This window comes from Mus pahari, chromosome 19 (genome assembly GCF_900095145.1).
Source record: "Mus pahari chromosome 19, PAHARI_EIJ_v1.1, whole genome shotgun sequence".
Classification (NCBI taxonomy): Eukaryota; Metazoa; Chordata; class Mammalia; order Rodentia; family Muridae; genus Mus; species Mus pahari.
Window position 1 is genome coordinate 11,654,850 of NC_034608.1, and position 17,722 is coordinate 11,672,571.

At 48.5% G+C, this 17,722-nt stretch overlaps 2 protein-coding genes across 4 annotated transcripts in view; both read right to left on the bottom strand.

Moving 5' to 3' along the window:
- Positions 1 to 1,879: 1,879 nt before the first annotated feature.
- On the bottom strand, positions 1,880 to 7,209 carry C5ar2 (complement component 5a receptor 2). Of its 2 annotated transcripts, none has more exons than XM_021219932.2 (2): positions 7,135 to 7,209; positions 1,880 to 2,950 (listed from the first exon to the last, which is right to left on the bottom strand). In XM_021219932.2, the coding sequence occupies exons 1-2, from the start codon at positions 7,158 to 7,160 to the stop codon at positions 1,897 to 1,899; spliced, it is 1,080 nt and encodes a 359-aa protein (XP_021075591.1). In that variant the 5' UTR covers positions 7,161 to 7,209; the 3' UTR covers positions 1,880 to 1,896. The 2 variants fall into 2 exon arrangements, with proteins under 2 accessions (XP_021075591.1, XP_029388119.1); XM_029532259.1 differs by lacking the exon at positions 7,135 to 7,209 and adding an exon at positions 6,671 to 6,797.
- Positions 7,210 to 12,628: 5,419 nt separating this feature from the next.
- The window catches only part of C5ar1 (complement C5a receptor 1), an 11,980-nt gene continuing 6,886 nt past the window's right edge, over positions 12,629 to 17,722 (bottom strand). For both annotated transcript variants that reach the window (XM_021219779.1, XM_021219778.1), the window contains one exon: positions 12,629 to 14,934. In XM_021219779.1, the coding sequence (XP_021075438.1) occupies positions 13,879 to 14,934 (1,056 nt within the window). In that variant the 3' untranslated portion in view covers positions 12,629 to 13,878. The remainder of the gene's footprint in view (positions 14,935 to 17,722) is intronic.

A 17,722-nucleotide genomic window follows, 5' to 3' on the forward strand; every position in this document is an offset into this window, starting at 1 on the left:
AGAAATTTTTAAAAAGACCTTCTGAAGAGGTTCTCTGGTCCAGTAAATTAACCAAAACTTCTTTGAACTTTTCAGGCAGACAGATGTATACATTGTTCAAGGAGGTCTGGGGTGGAGCTCAGTAACAGGACAGCTTCCTAGAATCCCCTGGTGAGGAACTCCAGATGTGGCTCAATTGATAGAGCATTTGCCTAGCATGCATGATGCCCTGGGGTTGATCTCCAGCACCCCATAAACTAGGTGTGGTGATACAGGACTATAATCCCAGCATTCAGGAGATGCTGAAGGTCATCTCCTTCATAGTGAGTTCAAAACCATCCTGGGCTCTATGAGACCCTATCTCAAAAAAAAAAAAAAAATCAAGAAAGAAAACCAAGACCAAAGCCGGACCCTAGGGATCTGTGGAGGAGAGTTGGCTGGACACAGTATGCCATAGGTGTCAAAGTTCTGCAAACCTGGAGTAAGGGTGGGGATCTACTCAATGTACAGTATATACAGTATATACCTGTATGATTCTTTTAAATAAAATCATTTAAAGATCCTCAAAAATAACAAAAAAGACATCAGCAACACCAACAGGCCCACAGAGCAGTTGAAAACAACCGGAGTGTGGACAGAGGAGGGGAGAAAGAAACAAGACGGAGGAATTTGGGGCTGGTGAGATGGCTCAGCTGGTAAAGGTGCTTACAACCAAGCCTGACATCCTGAGTTTGATCCCAAGGACCCATATGATGGAAAGAGTTGTCCTCTATCCATCATCCCACCCCACCCCTCCATGCTTTCCAACACAGGCAATAAATAATTAAATGTAATATGAAAATATAAAAGATGGGGCTGGAGAGATGGCTCAGTGGTTAAGAGCATCGACTGCTCTTCCAACGGTCCTGAGTTCAAATCCCAGCAACCACATGGTGGCTCACAACCATCTGTAATGAGATCTGTGCCCTCTTCTGGTGCATCCGAAGACCGCTACAGTGTACTTAGATATAATAATAAATAAATCTTAAAATATATATATATATATATAAAAGATGGAGTGAGTTCCTCTCTCACTCTTAGGGGACTTAGGATTTATCTGGGCATTTGTGTTGATTGCAAGAAAGGAAGAACCCTTGTTTCTGGGAGGGATGCAAGTCAGAGAAGGCTTCCTGGAAGAGGGTACCCCAGAGCAAGGCCTTTGTGTTTGCTCTGCCTGCTTGGAATAGTTCCCCAGATTTAAGTGTGGATGCTCTCTCCGCTAGCCTACCTGACCTAGGCTGTCCAACCCTGTGTAGTGTGTGTGTGTGTGTGTGTGTGTGTGTGTGTGTGTGTGTCCCTAAGGTTAAGGCTGGATGTCGTCATCTGCCACTTTCCATCTGGACCTCACTATGTAGATCAGGCTACCCTAAAACAGATCTGCCCGGCTCTGCCTCCCAAATGGTGTAATTAAAGTTATCACCACCGTGCCCGGCTCCACTCTATTTGTTGAGACAGGGGTTTGTTGATTGAGCTAGACCACTTGTCCAGAGAACCCCTGGGATCCACCTATTCCCTCAGCGCTGGGGTTAGAGGTGTATCGCCATACACAGCTCTGTGCAGGTGTCAGGTCCTGGTTTGTACAGCAGGCACTCGAGCAGTCTCCCCAGCACCCTCTTTGGGTTCTACGGAAAATCTCACCCTTGACATAGCCCATATCCCATCAGCTGTTTCCTACATGTCTTCTGTAAACTGCTAACTCCTGGGGAAGGAATTGGCTCCAGCCACTGTCAGCCCGGCACCTTTATATCAGGGTTTTGCACAAGCAAGTGCATAGTGAATATTGAACGAAGAACAAAAGCCATCGCCGAGCTCCTGCATCCAGCTATACTTGAAGCTGCACAGTTGCGCAGTGACCTAGGAAATCCAAATCCCTCTTGCCTACACCGGCATCTCAGACACCCTTTCGTGGCTGATGGATATGGATACTTTGGTCACCACACTCTCCTCATCCTGTGGATCCCTCAGGGCCCAGTGACATGCAGCCTGGAGTGACTTGCAGAGTTGTTTTCTTCCGAAATACAAAAACATTATGGGATTGAGAGCACTGTGAGCCAGGGCCAGACCTGTAAACAGAGGCTCCACCTCCAGGACCCGGGCGAGGAGCAAGGAGTGTGGAGGAGCCGCTGCAATGATTACCCGCAGGACGTGATAAGGGGTCCAGCAGATGAAAAACCCCACCACGACAGCTGTGCCCAGGGGCCAGTGGCGGCGGGCCATCTGCCGTTGGAGGATGCCGTGGCAACTGGCCATGAACACCAACGGCCCCAGGAAGCCAAAGAGGAATCGAACAGTGGTGATGGCAGCCTCGGCGGTGATCGATCCCCCATAGTCTATGCCACACACTAGTCGGGGAGGGTAGTGCTCCTGAAGCAGCCTGCGGTAGACAGCAGAAGGCACAGTCAGCAACAGGCCCAGCATCCAGGAGGAGGCCTGGACCACACGCACCCCAAGTGTTCGATGATCTGCACCCTTCCAGGAGGGCCTGAAAGCCAGTAGGAAGAGGTCGCCGCTGAGGCCGGTCAGGAGCAACACACTGGCATACATAGACAGAACGGTGATGGAGGGCAACAGCCAGCAGCCTGTCGCCCCGTATGGCCAGTGGCCCTTCTGGGCGATGGGCACAGCCAGGAAGGGCAGAGACACACAGCAGAGCAAGTCTGCCATGGTCAGGTGTAGGAACCAAGAGGCCCCAAGCCTGTGGCGGGACTCTTTCCAGGTCACCCATGCCACCAGGGTGTTGCCTGACACACCCACCAGGAAGATGGCTGCATACAGCACAAGCAGAACTATAAGGTAGACATCACTAGAGAAGCAGGTGCCAGCTGGGCAGTCTACGGGCACATCCGGAAGGTGGTCACTGTAGTGTTCATGGTCATACTCATAATCATAATACTCGCTGGCGGTGTGGTTCATCATCCTGGCCCCCAGACACCTGCAGGGGACAGACAGGAGGGAAAGTCAATGGAAAACTCCAGCCTTGCTGTCCTGGGGCAAGGCGGGTCCAGCTAAGAAGACAGAACTGAATTGCAACCTGTCCCTAGGGAGTCTGGAAATATTACCAGCCCCAGATATGAGAAACTGGGAAGCTAGACAGCCATGTCCCCCCGTGGCCCTGAGCTGACCCGCAGTCATGACTGGATCTATCCACACCCTCCATTAGGACCCATCTCACCAGTTTGGAGGGATAGCAGAACTAATGCCTAAGAAACACACATGACACAGAGTAGGCGGGGAAGGACAGGACCTGGGCGGGAGGGGGACACCCAACCCTGTGTCTGGAGTGACTGGAACCTGCAGCTGTCATCTGACTATTTATGGATTGGCTGGCACTGCCAAAGCCTTGGCCAACATTGTTGAAACAGGAAGGACAGAACGGAAATTGGGACACTCTCAGCTCTGCCAGGCAGCCAGTTATGAGGCCAAGCCATTTTTCTGAGTATTTTTTCCTTCCTTAAAGTACACTGTACCTATTTAAACAAAACAAAACAAAACAAAAAACCTCACTTGTCACCCCAGCACTCAGAGGCTGAAGCAGGAGAAATGCCATGATTTTGAGACCAACCTGGGCTACAAGTTTAGACCCTCATCTCAACAAACAAACAAACATACAAACAAAACAAGCAATATAAAGCATAACAAAAGTACAAAAACTCAAAGCTTCAATAGCTGTGTGGCCTTCAACAAGCTGCCGAATCTCTGTGTACCTGTATAGGGATAATCACATACCCCACCTAGGAGAGAGAGCGCTGCAGATAGTCAATGTAGTTAGTGGATCTGCTATGGAGACAGGCTGCCACAGTGCTTGTCCACAGCAAACAGCAGACAGGGTGTGCCTGCTCATGTATGTGCCTGTGTGTGTGTGTGTGTGTGTGTGTGTGCCTACGTGTGTGTCTGTGTGTCTGTCTGTCTGTGTGTCTGTGTGTATTAACTGCTGTTATCACTACCTCTCTTCCCATCTCTGACCCTGCCCTGCACAGTTACTACTGATAACAATCCAGGACAGTTTCTGTACTCAGTCACTATCAGCCTATGGTATTTCCTCTGTAAAGAGAGACAAGGATGGTTCCCAGCATTCATGTTCTCTCTCTCTCTCTCTCTCTCTCTCTCTCTCTCTCTCTCTCTCTCTCTCTCTCTCCCTCACTCCTTCGCTCCCTCTCTCTCTCTCTTCCTCTCCCTCTTTCCCTTTCCAACTTAAGTCAGGGCTCCAGGAGTGAGCCATACCCCCTGCCCCTCACTGGAGGATTCTAGGCCAGGACTCTACCACTGAGCCACACCCTCCAGGACGCCACATGTTTTCAGACAGTATATCTCACCGAACCTCAAGTTTGCCAACTGGCTCAATAGATGGGCCAGAGAGTACAAGAAACCTTCTTATCTACCCTCTCATCTGGGATTACGAATGGACACTTCTGCACCCAGTGACATTGCTGTCTTTTACAGTAAATCATTTTATATTTGTTTGTTTCTATACACAATACATAAAATATTATTGCCATTATTTTACATATGTCTATGCACACAAGTGTAGGCCACATGTGTACAGTTACCTCCTGGGGCCAGAAGAAGGCATCAGACTCCCGAGAGCAGGAGTTACAGGTGTCCTTAAACCACTGATAAGATGGGTTCTGGTATCCTAACTCAGGACCTCTGAAAGAACAGCGCATGCTCTTAACCATTGGGCCATCTCTTCAGCCCCAAATTGACATTTTTAATTATAAGCCGGGCATAGTGATGTATGCCTTTAATCCCAATGCTCTGGAGGCAGAGGGAGGTGGATTTCTGTGAGTTTGAGTCCAGCCTTGTCTACATAGTGAGTTCCAGGACAGCCAGAACTACATAGAGATATTTTGTCTCAATAATAACAACAACAACAACATACAAGCTGATGAGAAAAGAGATGGTGGTGAATTTGAGCAAATCTCAAGAACATTCATATATAATATAAATGTCATAATGAAACAGATTATTTTGTATGCTAAAAATGCAATTAAAAATGGGAAAAACTAACCACGGGATAAATTCCTGAAGCCTCAATGCTTTGGAGACCAGAGCTGGAGGATTGCCGTGAGTGTGAGGCCAGGTTGGTCTACCTAGCAAGTTCTAGACCACCTTAGGCTATACCACAAGACCCAGTCCCCAAAAAACAAAAAAGAACAGGCTGAGGATGGGACTCGGTCAGAAGAATGTTCTCCAGCACCGAATAAACCAAACACTGGTGACGCATCCCTATGACGTCAGCACTTGAGAGGTGGAAGCAGGAGAAGCAGAAGCTCAGCGCCATCCTGAGCTGAGAGCTTGAAGCCAGTAGGCTCCAGGAGATCCTGGAGAGAGACAGAGAGACAGGGGTGGGGAGAGAGGGAGGGGGAGAGACAGAGAGAGAGACAGAGACAGGGGTAGAGAGGAAGAGACAGAGGCATGGGGGAGTGCGCTGGTGCCCATTGTACTCACTGAGTGTGTATTCTGTTCCAGAACTGCCTGTCCCACCCATCCCAGACCAGAATATACTTTATCAAACTTTCCCAGAACTTGGGCTACGCCCTGTGTAGTGTAGTAGACACCAGCGTGTTCCTGGCATCTACAGCATTCTGTGGGGTTCATATGGTATTTGGTGAGTGAAAGAATGAATTAGAAAACCGAGGCCTAAGTGGGGGCAAAGGATCTGCCTAGGGGCTGAGGGGGACGGCTGGGGGGCACACAGTGCTCATCCTGCAAGCCTCATGACCTGAGTTTCATTCCTGGAACACATGCGGCAGAAGAACACACCTGAGTCCTGGCTTCTATGCAGCGGTATGCACATGCAAGAAATAAATGCAAAAAAAAATGCAATTTAGAAAGAAAGACACACACACTTGAGCTGCTATACACACACACACACACACACACACATCAATTAATAAAATAATTAAAAGAAAATATATGAGAATCACAAAATACTTTTAAAGAAAATATAATACAAAAGTGTCAGTAGAGCAGGGTATGCGTCTGTGTTAGAAATAAGAATTCTTCTGCTCAGAACTGGGCTCAGCGAACACTCTCGTGCCATGTGCTCGACTGACAAGAAGCCCCAGAGCTTTCCAGGTCTGGCACATGCCCGCCTCTACCTAAAGCAACCCTTGCTGTCTTAGGAAGCAGGAACACGGAGTCAGAGGGCTCGCCCATGGACACGCTGACTTTTAGAGTACTGAATCTGACCAGCGGGGATTCCTAAAAGAGAGGCTGTGGCCCTGCTCCACAGAGTGTGGATGAACATTTTCCACTGGGCTGACTTAGCTGTTACTAAGTATCTGGGACGCTGAAGTGTTTTCCCAAGGGTGATGTTAAGATTCAGGGCTGGGGGTGTAGCTCAGTTGGTAGAGCACCGAAGTCCCTGAGCTCTGCTCCCAGCACTACATAACCTGTGTTTGATGATCCCTGTACTCTGGAGGTGGAGGCAGGACACACGGGTGTCCCAGATCACCTCAACTACATAATGAGTTTGAGGTGAGCCTGGACAAAATGAGCGCTTGTCTCAGAAAAATTATATATATATATATGTATCTACCATCTGGAATGCTAACTCTGACTGCCAAGACTTCAAACTGAATGCTTCTAAGGCAAAATCATGAACCTACCCACCCCTTCTCACAACCTCCTTTATGCCTCCCTTCCTTACCTTCTCTTCTGACTGGTCCCAAATTGGCCAAAAGCCGCTACCAAGCACAGCAGACCTCAGCAGCCGCAGGGAAGCCCAGAGTCTCTCCACCAGGGACAGTAGCGGGCCTGAGGCTCAGCAATCCAACCCTTCCCGGATCCTATGGGATTCTCTGAGGACCCTGCGCAACCTTCTTAACCAGGAAAAACAGGCGTGGCCTCCCCTAGCCCCAGGGAGATATTTGTCTTTTCTTCCTCCCGTGAGTCACAAATTAACCCACAGACAGAAAGGTCGGAAAAGCCGAAAGCAAGCGTGTCTCCACCCCCAGTCTCACTATTATCAGCTTCCTGGAAGCCAGATGTGTGTGGGCTTTGAACAGCAAGGTCTGGGGGTTGTCTCTGAGACCACTTCCCATCCACCCTTGGCACTAAAGGGCCCCTAAGGTTCTGCAGTAAGTACCAGCGGCCTGCTAACCCACCACTGACCTGCTGCGCTGTTCTCTGCCTCTCATTCCTGCCAGCCACAGACTCTTAAAGAGCTTTCCTTCCTCAAACGTTGTGAGGAAGATAGCCCAGAATTAACCCTCCTCAGAAAAATCAAGAAGCTGAGTCCAAGGCCTGAGGTCTCCAAGGAACATAAAATGCAAGTCCTGTCATGCAGCGGTGGCGAACACCTTTGGTCATAGCACTCTGGAGACAGAGGCAGACAGATCTCTGAGTTCGAGGCCAGCCAAGTGTCACAGAGTTCTGACACAGCCAGGACTACATAGAGAAACCCTGTCTCAAATCCCCACACGCCCAAAAATAAGCAAGTCCTGTCCCCTTTCTGGGCCTCTGGTTTTTTACCTGTAAAATGGGAAGACAGCAGTCATAGGAGAACATGCTTGTCACTCCAGCACTCTGGAGGCAGAGGCAAGGGAGAGTTCATGGTGGAGACCTGTCTGGTCTCCACAGGTGGATCGGTGGGGAACATGCTTGTCACACAAGTATGAGGACCTGATGTTGAATTTCTGGAACCCATATAATAGCCACATTCAGTAGTATGTGATGCCAACGTTCAGACAGGAAGCTATCCAGGGAGTCAGAATCCCTGGGAATGTGGGCCAGCTGGCCTTTGCTACTGCAAGCAACAAGAGACTATGCCTCAAAGTAGAAAGGAAAGCTCTAGAATTAAGGCTAGCCTCTGACCTTCAAATACACACTGTGACTCTCACAGGCCCATGTGCACAGATATTTAAAGTGAAAATTATTATTAGATATTTATTACTATTATTATTATTATTTGTAGTAGTAGTGATGACAAGAACAAAAGAAGAAGTTGGCTCTAGTGGCTGGGCTGGGCTTAGTTTGGTTTGGGTTGGGTTGGGTTGGGTTTGAGAGAGGGTCTCACACAGCCCAGGGTAACTTCAAACTCACAGATTTGCCTCCCTCAGCTTGGCCCTAGAGGACACTGTCTTAGACTATACACCTACAGTGTGGTACAGGCTTAGGACACTGAGCAGGACATGGCCTCAGCCCTGACATGGAGTCTCCTCACTCAGCAGTTCGTGATGGTCGTCTTTCTCTCTGACCTTGCTTAAGGCCAAGAAGGATGCGGTCATGAATTCTGTTGATATTTAGAGCATAAAGTCATGTTGTTAGAGGAAATTGCTTCTGGGTCAAGACACTACAGATTCTGTGATGCAGGTCTCCCTCTCTCTCATCCGGAAAGGCCTCTGTATTTTCCACACCTCAAATAGGAGACTTACCTGGTCAACAGATGTGCCAAGATGATAAAAGGTCTGGAGCAGCACACAGCTCAGTGTTAGGGGATTTGCCTAGAATCCGCCAACAAAGGATTGGGGGCCTGGCTCAACAGAACATCTACCAAGAATCCCCCAGTGAGGAGCTGGGGGTGTGGCTCAGTGGTAGAGCCCCTGCCCAGAATCCCCCAGTGAGGGGCTGGGGGCGTGGCTCAGTGGTAGAGCCCCTGCCTAGAATCCCCCAGTGAGGGGCTGGGGGCGTGGCTCGGTGGTAGAGCCCCTGCCTAGAATCCCCCAGTGAGGGGCTGGGGGCGTGGCTCAGTGGCAGAGCCCCTGCCTAGAATCCCCCCAGTTCATTGGTTACTTTCCTGGCCTGTAATAAAATACCATGATCAAAAGCAATTTATAAGGCTAGCGAGATGGCTCAGCGGGTAAGAGCACTGACTGCTCTTCCAGAGGTCCTAAGTTCAAATCACAGCAACCACATGGTGGCTCACAACCACCCATAATGAAATCTGGCGCCCTCTTCTGGTTTGTCTGAAGTCAGCTACAGTGTACTTATGTATAATAATAAATCTTTAAAAAAAAAACAAAAGCAATTTATAGAAGAGTTTAACTTGGCTTATGCTTCTAGTGAGTCAATAAAAGCAAGAAGGCGTGGAAACAGGGAGCTCGTCATCATGTGTTCACTCACACAGAGAACACAGAGGAAGGACACAGGTGAGACTGTAAATCCCCAGAGCCCGCCTCCAGTGGACTACTTCATCCAGCGAGACTCCATCTAGTAAAAGTTTCATAACCTCCTCAAACAGTTCCACTAACTGGTCAAATATAAGAGCTTATATGGAACATTCCTCATTCAGGCAGTGACGAGCAGGGGGTTCAGAGGTAGAGATGAAGAATTTGAAGACTTAGTGAAGGAAAACCATAAAACAACCGAGTGTTTTCAATTATACCCTTACAATCTAGGACTTCAACCTGTTTCCGGGGTGTTCGAACCCTGAGCTATGCCCTATGCCCTATGCTCCTCACTGGGGAATTCTAGACAGGTACTTTAACCACTGAGCCACACCCCCGCCCCTCACTATGGGATCCTAGGCAGGGGCTCTACCACTGAGCCACGCCCTCAGCCCCTCACTGGGGGATTCTAGGCAGGGGCTCTATCGCCCCTTAGACTCAAGGGTATTTTTATGCTGATCACATATCAAAATGTTATCTTACATATATTCAGATTAATAGAATATATAAGCAAAAGCTAGAGCTAGGGCTCCTCAGTTGAGAGCGCTTGCTGCTGAGCGCGGCCCAAACGTACCTATGAACCATCTCTCCAGACCCCTCCCTTTCCTTCCACCTTGTGTTTGGAGACCAAGGCTCTCAACGCGCTCTAGATGTTCACTGATTAGCCCAGGCCTGCTGGTCAGCAAGCCCTAGAGATCCATCTGTCTCACTCTCCATGATGAAGTTAAAAACGCAGCCCACCGTACCTAGCTCTGTACCAGGCAAACCCATATCCTGGGCTGGAACGCATATCCTTACGTTTGAATGGCAAACGCTTTACTCACTGACCCGTCTCCCAGCCCCTCATATTTCATCCCAGAAGACTCTACTGCAATGTAACAGCTTCCTGGATGCGAGCTCCCGGAGGTCACTGTTACAAGGCCCCAGGCCTTGGAGCCCTGCATCTAAAGAACGGATAGGTGTGTAAGACCCAAAGGTCCAGAAGGCTGGGGCTGGGGGAGGGGGAAGAACACACTAGAGTCCGCCGGGCTCTCAGCCCACTTCCTTTCCTGCTCACTTCCCCTTCCAAACTTATTGACATAGCAGATTCCACAGGCCACACATTTGGCAATCCCCTGGACTCTGCCAACTTCTGTTTTGGGCTGCATTGCTTAACCCTAACCTGGGAGTCACCTGGGGTGGGGGTCTCCCGCCATGACCACCACCTGCTGTATGTCCAATTCTTTCCTTCCTTCCTTCCTTCCCTCCCTCCCTCCCTCCCTCCTTCCTTCCTTCCTTCCTTCCTTCCTTTTAGATTAATTTATTTTTTGCCTTTGGTGCATGAGTGATTTGTCTGTATACCTGCGTGCTACACACCATGCCTTTGGAGGCAAGAAAATGGCATCAGCTCCCCGGAACTGGAGCTCCAGACAGTTGTGAGCCGCCATGTGGGTGCTGGGAACGAAACCTCAGTCCCCTGCAAGAGCAGAGGCCAATGCTCTTAAACCACTGGGCCGTCCCTTTTTGTCTCATTTTGGTTTTGAACCAGTCTCTCTCTGCAGCCTGAACTCACAGAGGTCCACCTATCTCCATCTCCCAAGTGCTTGTTACCAAGCCTGGCTGGGATTTTTTTGGTTTTTCGAGACAGGGTTCCTCTGTGTAGCCCTGGCTGTCCTGGAACTCACTCTGTAGACCAGGCTGGCCTCAAACTCAAGAAATCCACCTGGCTGGGATTTCTGTTGTTTGTTCGTTTGGTTTTGTTTGTGTTTTCAGACAGAGGCTAATGTAGCCCAGAGTGGCCTCGTGTAGCCCAGGCTAGCCACCAACGCTCCTTGAGTAGATGAGCCTTCTGCCTCTACCTCCTAAATCCACCATGCAGGTTTGGTTTCTTTGTGTGTAAATATTTGTTTTATTTTGAAACCAAGTCTCACTGTGTAGTCCTGGGAGCTCACTAAGTAGATGAGCCTGGCCTCAAACTCCCAGAGGTCTGCCTGCGTCTGTGTCCAGAGTGCTGGAATTAAACGCATGTACCACCACACCCAACCACCATCGGAGATTTTATTCAGTGCTGGGGACTGAACCAGAGGCTTGTGTGTGTTAGGCCAGCATGCTACCTACTGAACTGAAACACTTTGTATCCTGGGCCCAACTCCTTTTTTTTTTCTAATATTTATTTTTATTTTAAATGTATGGGTGTTTTGCCTGCATGTATGTCCAGCATGTGTGGGCTTGGTGTCCAAGGCAGCCATTAAAGATCATTAGGAGACACTATGTGGATGCTGGGAACTGAACAGATCCTTTAAACCAGTGGTTCTCAACCTTAGTGATGCTACGACCCCTAAATACAGTCCCTCACGCTGTGGTGACCCCCAAACCATAAAGTTATTTTCATTTCTACTTCATAACTGTAATTTTGCTAGTTATGAATCAGAATGTAAATAATTTAGAAACAGAAGTTTGCCAAAGAGGTTGAGACCCAGAGGTTGAGAACAGCTGCTCTAAAAGGACCTCAAATGCTCTTAATCACTGATTGGTCTTTCTGACCCCACCCCACCACCTAGCCCCCAGCCCTCAGTCTCATTACAGGAGGGCCAGAGGGGGGTGATTTCCTACCTACTGCTTACTCCCTGAACCAGGAAGCTCAAACGCAGCCAGAGAAAAAGATTGATGGTAGGGCGCTTATGGGAAGCTGAGGGCTGTCTTAAGGAGGGACACCTGGCAAGAAGACAGGATGGGAGCAGGATAGTCCTTGAAAGAGGTGTTGGACAACCAGGAGATCAGGGGAGGGAGAGGCATGAAGCGGGTGTGGGGGGCGAGCAGGGTGTAGAGCAGCAGAGTGTGTGGCAGGAAGGGAGGGCTGGGTCTCTGATGGGGGAGCTGACAGGGCCCGGGTGAGCAGGTTGCCAGCAAGTGGAGGAAGAGGTTCGTAGGACAGCTGGGACATGGGGTCAGGAGGTGAGAAGCTCAGCTGTGGCAAGACAGGTGTGACCGATAATGAGAAAAACCACAAGAGGGAGACTACCTATAATCCCACTATGCGGGAAGTGGAGGCAGAAGGAGCAGAGGGTTAAGACCAGACTCAGCTGTAAAACCAGTTTAAGGCTATCCTGGGCTACATGAGATCCCATCCCATATATTAACTAACTAATTAATTAAATGTTTCAAACTCACAGAGGCCATCCAAAACAGAATAAAGCTGGGTGTGGTGGCTCATTTCTTTAATGCTAGCACTCAGGAGATGGAAGCAGGCCCAACTCTGTGAGTTCAAGGCCAGCCTGGTTCACATAGTGAGTTCCAGGACAGCTAGGGCTATGTAAAGAGATCCTGTCTCAAAATAAATACATACATGAATAATAAATGCCAAGGCATGGAGCCTGTAAAAACTCAGTGAGGTTAGTGTCATCAAATAGAAATTGTCAATAGCAGGACACAGGTAGGGTCTGTGATATGTGACAAGCAGTGGTCACATATCCACTGGGAAGAAGAGAGGGCCTAGCAGAGCGAAACTCCAGCGTTTTACTTCATATATTGTTTATTTGGATTTCATGAGACAGTCTCCTTGGGTAAGCCAGGCTAGGTTCCAATGCTCAATTCTGGCCCCTGGACCTCCCACATGCTGGGATATAGGTTTATGCCACCACACCCAGGTCTTCTTTCACACTTTTCATTTGACCAGGAAATTCAAAACCATTCACATGCTTGCATGATACTTCTGGTTTTGAACTGTACGTATTTTCTAGCCAACACATACACTCATACACACGCATTCACTAAGCTGAAAGAACGCATTATAAGACAGGACATCTCTGGCCAGTGATGTGACTCAGCAGGTAAAGGTGCTGCTGCCAAATCTGATGACCTGAGTTCAATTCCCAGGACCTTCATGGTTGCAATGAGAGAACCAACTCCAACAGGTTGTCCTCTGACCTCCACACGTACACCATGGCACTCGCCCAGCACCACCCCCACCCCCGCAAAATAAATAAATACATGCTTTTAAAAAGTTAAGCAACACATTTCTGTACCTTTTCTAAAAAAATTTATTGAGTAAGCCATGCATAGTTGTTTTTTACAAAGCTTGGATATGTTGGGTTCCATTAAATACCATTCTTGAAAAGACAAAATTGTAGAAATAAAGGATAGGTTGGACACAGCAGCACAGGTCTACAGTCACGACACTTGGGGGGATGGTCACAGGAGGATCTGGAGTTCAAGGCCAGACTAGCCTACATAAGACCTTGTCTCAAAAAAAAAAAAAAATCAAACATAGAAAAGAAATAAAGGGTGGGTGGTTACTGGTTCCCTGGAGTTTGGGGCTGTAGCTTACATATTACTTGTGTGATATATCCATGAGCCCTGGGTTCCATTGAGACCTGGATTCAGACTAGAACCATACAAAAAGAGGAGGCAGAGGAAAAAGAAGAGGAAGAGAGGAAGAAGAAGGCCAGGAAATTCTCTTGTTCTCTGTTACCCAACCCCTGGAGATCAGCATTAGGTGCATCTGCCTAGCCACTGCAGGTAGACAATGTAGCCAAGAAAAAAAGCCTTAGAAAAAAAGCCAGCTAGCTTAATGTGATGCTTCTCGGGGGAATTGATACCTATAATCTCAGCATTCATGAGGATCCTGGGCTCAAGGCTAGTCAGAGCAACTTAGAGAATCGCAGAAAATTAAGCATGCAAAGAGAAGGGAGGAAGGAGAAGAGGCAGGAGGAGGAAGAAGCAGGAGGGGGAGGAGGGCTGGAAAAGGGGCTAGGCCGTTGTGGCTTCTCCTCTACACCGCCTGACTCTTCCGGGTTGAGGTGTCCGTCGTGGACCGAGTGAAAGTCTTGCTGTCCCTGACCAAGGAGTCCTCAGAGAGAGCATTTCGTATGATGCTGGGGAGTGACCTTAGAAGTCGTCCATGGAAACCCTGGCCAGCCATGACGTAGATGATAGGGTTAACACAGCAGTTGACGTAGGCCAGGGACACGCACAGGGAGTTCAGCTTCTCCACCTTCTCAAAGGTGGGCGAGGACCGGGGCAGCCACGCGATCATCACCCCGGTCACCTGATAGGGCAGCCAGAAGATAAAGAAACAAGTGACCACAGCCATCACCACTTTGAGCGTCTTGGTGGAGCGCGTGGCCTTGCGACTCCAGGTCCGGAGCAGGAGGAAGGTGTAGCAGATGTTAAGAGTGAGCAGAGGCAACACGAAACCCACCATCAGTCGCAGGATGGCTACAACCTTCTCTTTGGGGAAGCTACCCACACCATAGTTAATACCACATAGAGTGTGTTCTGAGAAGGAGTCCGTATATATCTCCCGGTACACGAAGGACGGAATGGTGAGGAGCAATGCTAAGACCCAGGCCACTCCGCAGGCCATCCATGCCAGGCCAGTCCCGCGGACCTTCTGACACCAGATGGGCTTGAACACCAGCAGGAAACGGTCTGCGCTAATGGTAGCGAGCAGCAGGATACTGGCGTACATGTTGAGCAGGATGAGCGAGGGCAGGACTATACAGGCGCTGGCGCCAAAGTACCAGTAGTTATAATTTAAAATGGTCGTGAACAGGATAGGCAGTGCCAAGCACGAGAGGAGGTCGGCCACCGCCAGATTCAGAAACCAGATGGCGTTGACGGCCCGTCTAGCCTCGAAGGCTGTCACCCACACCACCAGGGCATTCCCGGGAACTCCCACCAGGAACACGGCCAAGTAGATGATAAGGGCTACAGTATCCCCAGGTAGCCTCTTCGGGTTGGGATTGCCATCCGCAGGTATGTTAGGATCCATGGTTCCAATGTAGTGATCATAGCTGATTTCAAAGCTGCTGTTATCTATGGGGTCCTAAGCAAATCAGGAAGATTGTGTGAGTTGGTAGACACATTCCCAGGGGACTGAGGGATTGCCCATCTTTCTGAGTCTCAACTCTACCAAGGGATGCCGAACGCCTATAAAACCAGTGTAGTTTGTAGACTTTATTTTGAGACAGGTTCTCTGTTAAATTACCCAGACTGGTCTTAAACTCACTCTGTAGCCCAGGATACACTGAAATCATGCTGGTCCATCTACTTCAGCTGCCCAGATGCTGAGACTACAGGCAAGGCCCTCCAGACCTGGGCTTTGAGGGAGGGAGGAGATGAGAAAGAGCCTCACTCTGTAGACCAGGCTAGCTCCACTCTTACAGAGTTCCAACTGCCTCTGGCTTCTGAGTGCTTGGATTAAAGGGGTGCAGTGACTGACCAATGAGGTGTTGTTTTAATTTGTCACTGTCTATGTATGTAGGCATGTTCATGCCATAACACACACAGGGAAGCCAGGGGATAACTTTGTGCAGTCTGTTCTCTCCCTTAACTCGGGTCACCAGGCTTGGGGGTTTACCTGCTAAACCATCTTACCATTGGTACTGTATGGGTGAGGGTGAGACTGGGTTTCTCTGTGTAGCCCTGGCTGTCCTGGAACTCACTCAGTAGAACAGGCTGGCCTCGAACTCACAGAGATCCGCCTGCCTCTGCCTCCTCCTGAGTACTGGGATTAAAGGCGTGTGTCATTACTTCCCAGCTGATGGGATTTTTTTAAGTGTGTGTGTGTGAGTGTGAGTGTGTGTGTGTGTGTGTGTGTGTGTGTGTGAGTGTGTGTGTGTGTGTGTGTGTGTGTGTGAGTGTGAGTGTAGGTGCCCTGGGAGGCTAGAAGAGGACATTGAACCCTTTGGAATTACATCTGGTTGTGAGCTACCCTGCATAGGTGCTTGGAACTGAACTCCTGTCCTCTGGCAGCTACTCTCAACTCCTGAGCTACCTCTCCATCTCCCAGTGATGTATTTTAAAGACTCAAAATGTGTATGAGGATTGTCCTGAGTTCAAGCTCAGCTTGACCTATGTGTCCAGACACTATACACACACACACAAATATTGTTGTTGTTATTATTATTATTGTTATTATTTTGTTGTTGTTACTTCTTTGTCATTTAGTTCTTTGACAGAGTCCACTGTGCACCAGGCTAGTCCCAAAACTTACTATGTAGCTCAAGCTGATAAACTACTGACCCTCCTGCCGCTGCCTCCTATGTGCTGCAATTATAGATGTGTGTGCCCTGAATTTGGACTAAAACCCAAAGTTGATATAAAGACAAGACAATTACATCTAATTTTGAAACACTTCATTGTTGGCAGTGAAGCTTTATCCTGTGGTTGGCGTCCTCAGTGGGCTGGGTTTCCACAGGGTGACAATGTGGCCATGATGTATAAACATATTGGGCAATGTGGTCCTTTGAGAACTGTGACGGATATCTGTGGGTTTGAGGTTTCCTTTTCAACCTTCCTAAGACTGAGAGACCTTTAACACAGTTCCTCATGTTGTGGTAACCCCCTGACTAAAATGATTTTTGTTGCTACTTCCAAACTGTAAGTTTGCTCCTCTCTGACGACAGGTTGAGAACCACCGCTTTAAATGATCTTATATTAATGCAGGCATAGCGGCTCATGGCTACGATCCTGACATTCAGTAACAGGAAGCAGGATAGGAAAACATTCAGTGATCGCCTGCATTACAGGAAGCCAATCTCAAAGCGGGAAGCCACAGGCTCCAAACCCAGCACAACATAAAACTAGGAATGGTGACTCCCACCCCAGAATCTGGGAGACACAGGTAACAGACGCATCCTCAGATGCACAGTGATCCTCATTACCAGCCTGGGCTACATGAGATGGCCTCAAGAAAATGTTTTATTAAATTTTCTCTTTAATTAAAATGATGGACAGAGATGCCAGGCGGTGGTGGTACACATATTTAATCCCAGCACTTGGAGGCAGAGCCAAGTGGATAAGCATGTATTCGAGGTCAGAGAGTTGGGCATAATGAGTTCTAGGACAAGACAGAGCTGCAGACAAAGACAATGAGACACTGTCTTGAAAATAATAGAGGGCTGAGAGATCACTCAGAGGCTAAGAGCACTGGATGCTCTTCTAGAGGTCCTGAGTTCAATGCTCAGCAACCACATGGTGGCTCACAACCATCTGTAATGGGATCCAATGCCCTAGTGTACTCATATACATAAAATAAATAAATAAATCTTTAAAAGAAAAAAATAGAAAGAAAGAAAGAAAGAAAGAAAGAAAGAAAGAAAGAAAGAAAGAAAGAAATAGAAAAAATAGTCCAACATTTTAGTATAGGCGGGAAGCAGGTAAAGGCTCCACCCCCAGCTAAGGATAGGCTGTCCTTTGGATGCTGGCTTTGGAGTCATCCCCTAGGGTCCAGACCTATGGGGCATACAGGTCCCTTTGCAAATTTCTCCAGTTCTGAGCTTCCCTTTCTCCCTTCATTATCTCCTTGACAGTCTAGCAAGCCACCCATTTACCAAACCCTAAGTTTTGGGACTTAAGATTGGAAGTGGAGGCAAAGAATTTGGGGCCAGCAAAAGGCAAAATAAGAAATAAGAACTAGCCAAGTGGTGGCAGCACATGCCTTTAAGCCCAGCACTTGGGAGGCAGAGGCAGGCAGATCCTTGTGTGTTTGAGGCCAGCCTGGTCTNCAGAGTGAGTTTCAGGACGGCCAGGACTACACAATAAAACCCTGTCTCAAAAAACAAACAAAAAACAAGGGGGCTGGGGGTGGGAAAAAAAAACAAAAGAAAGGA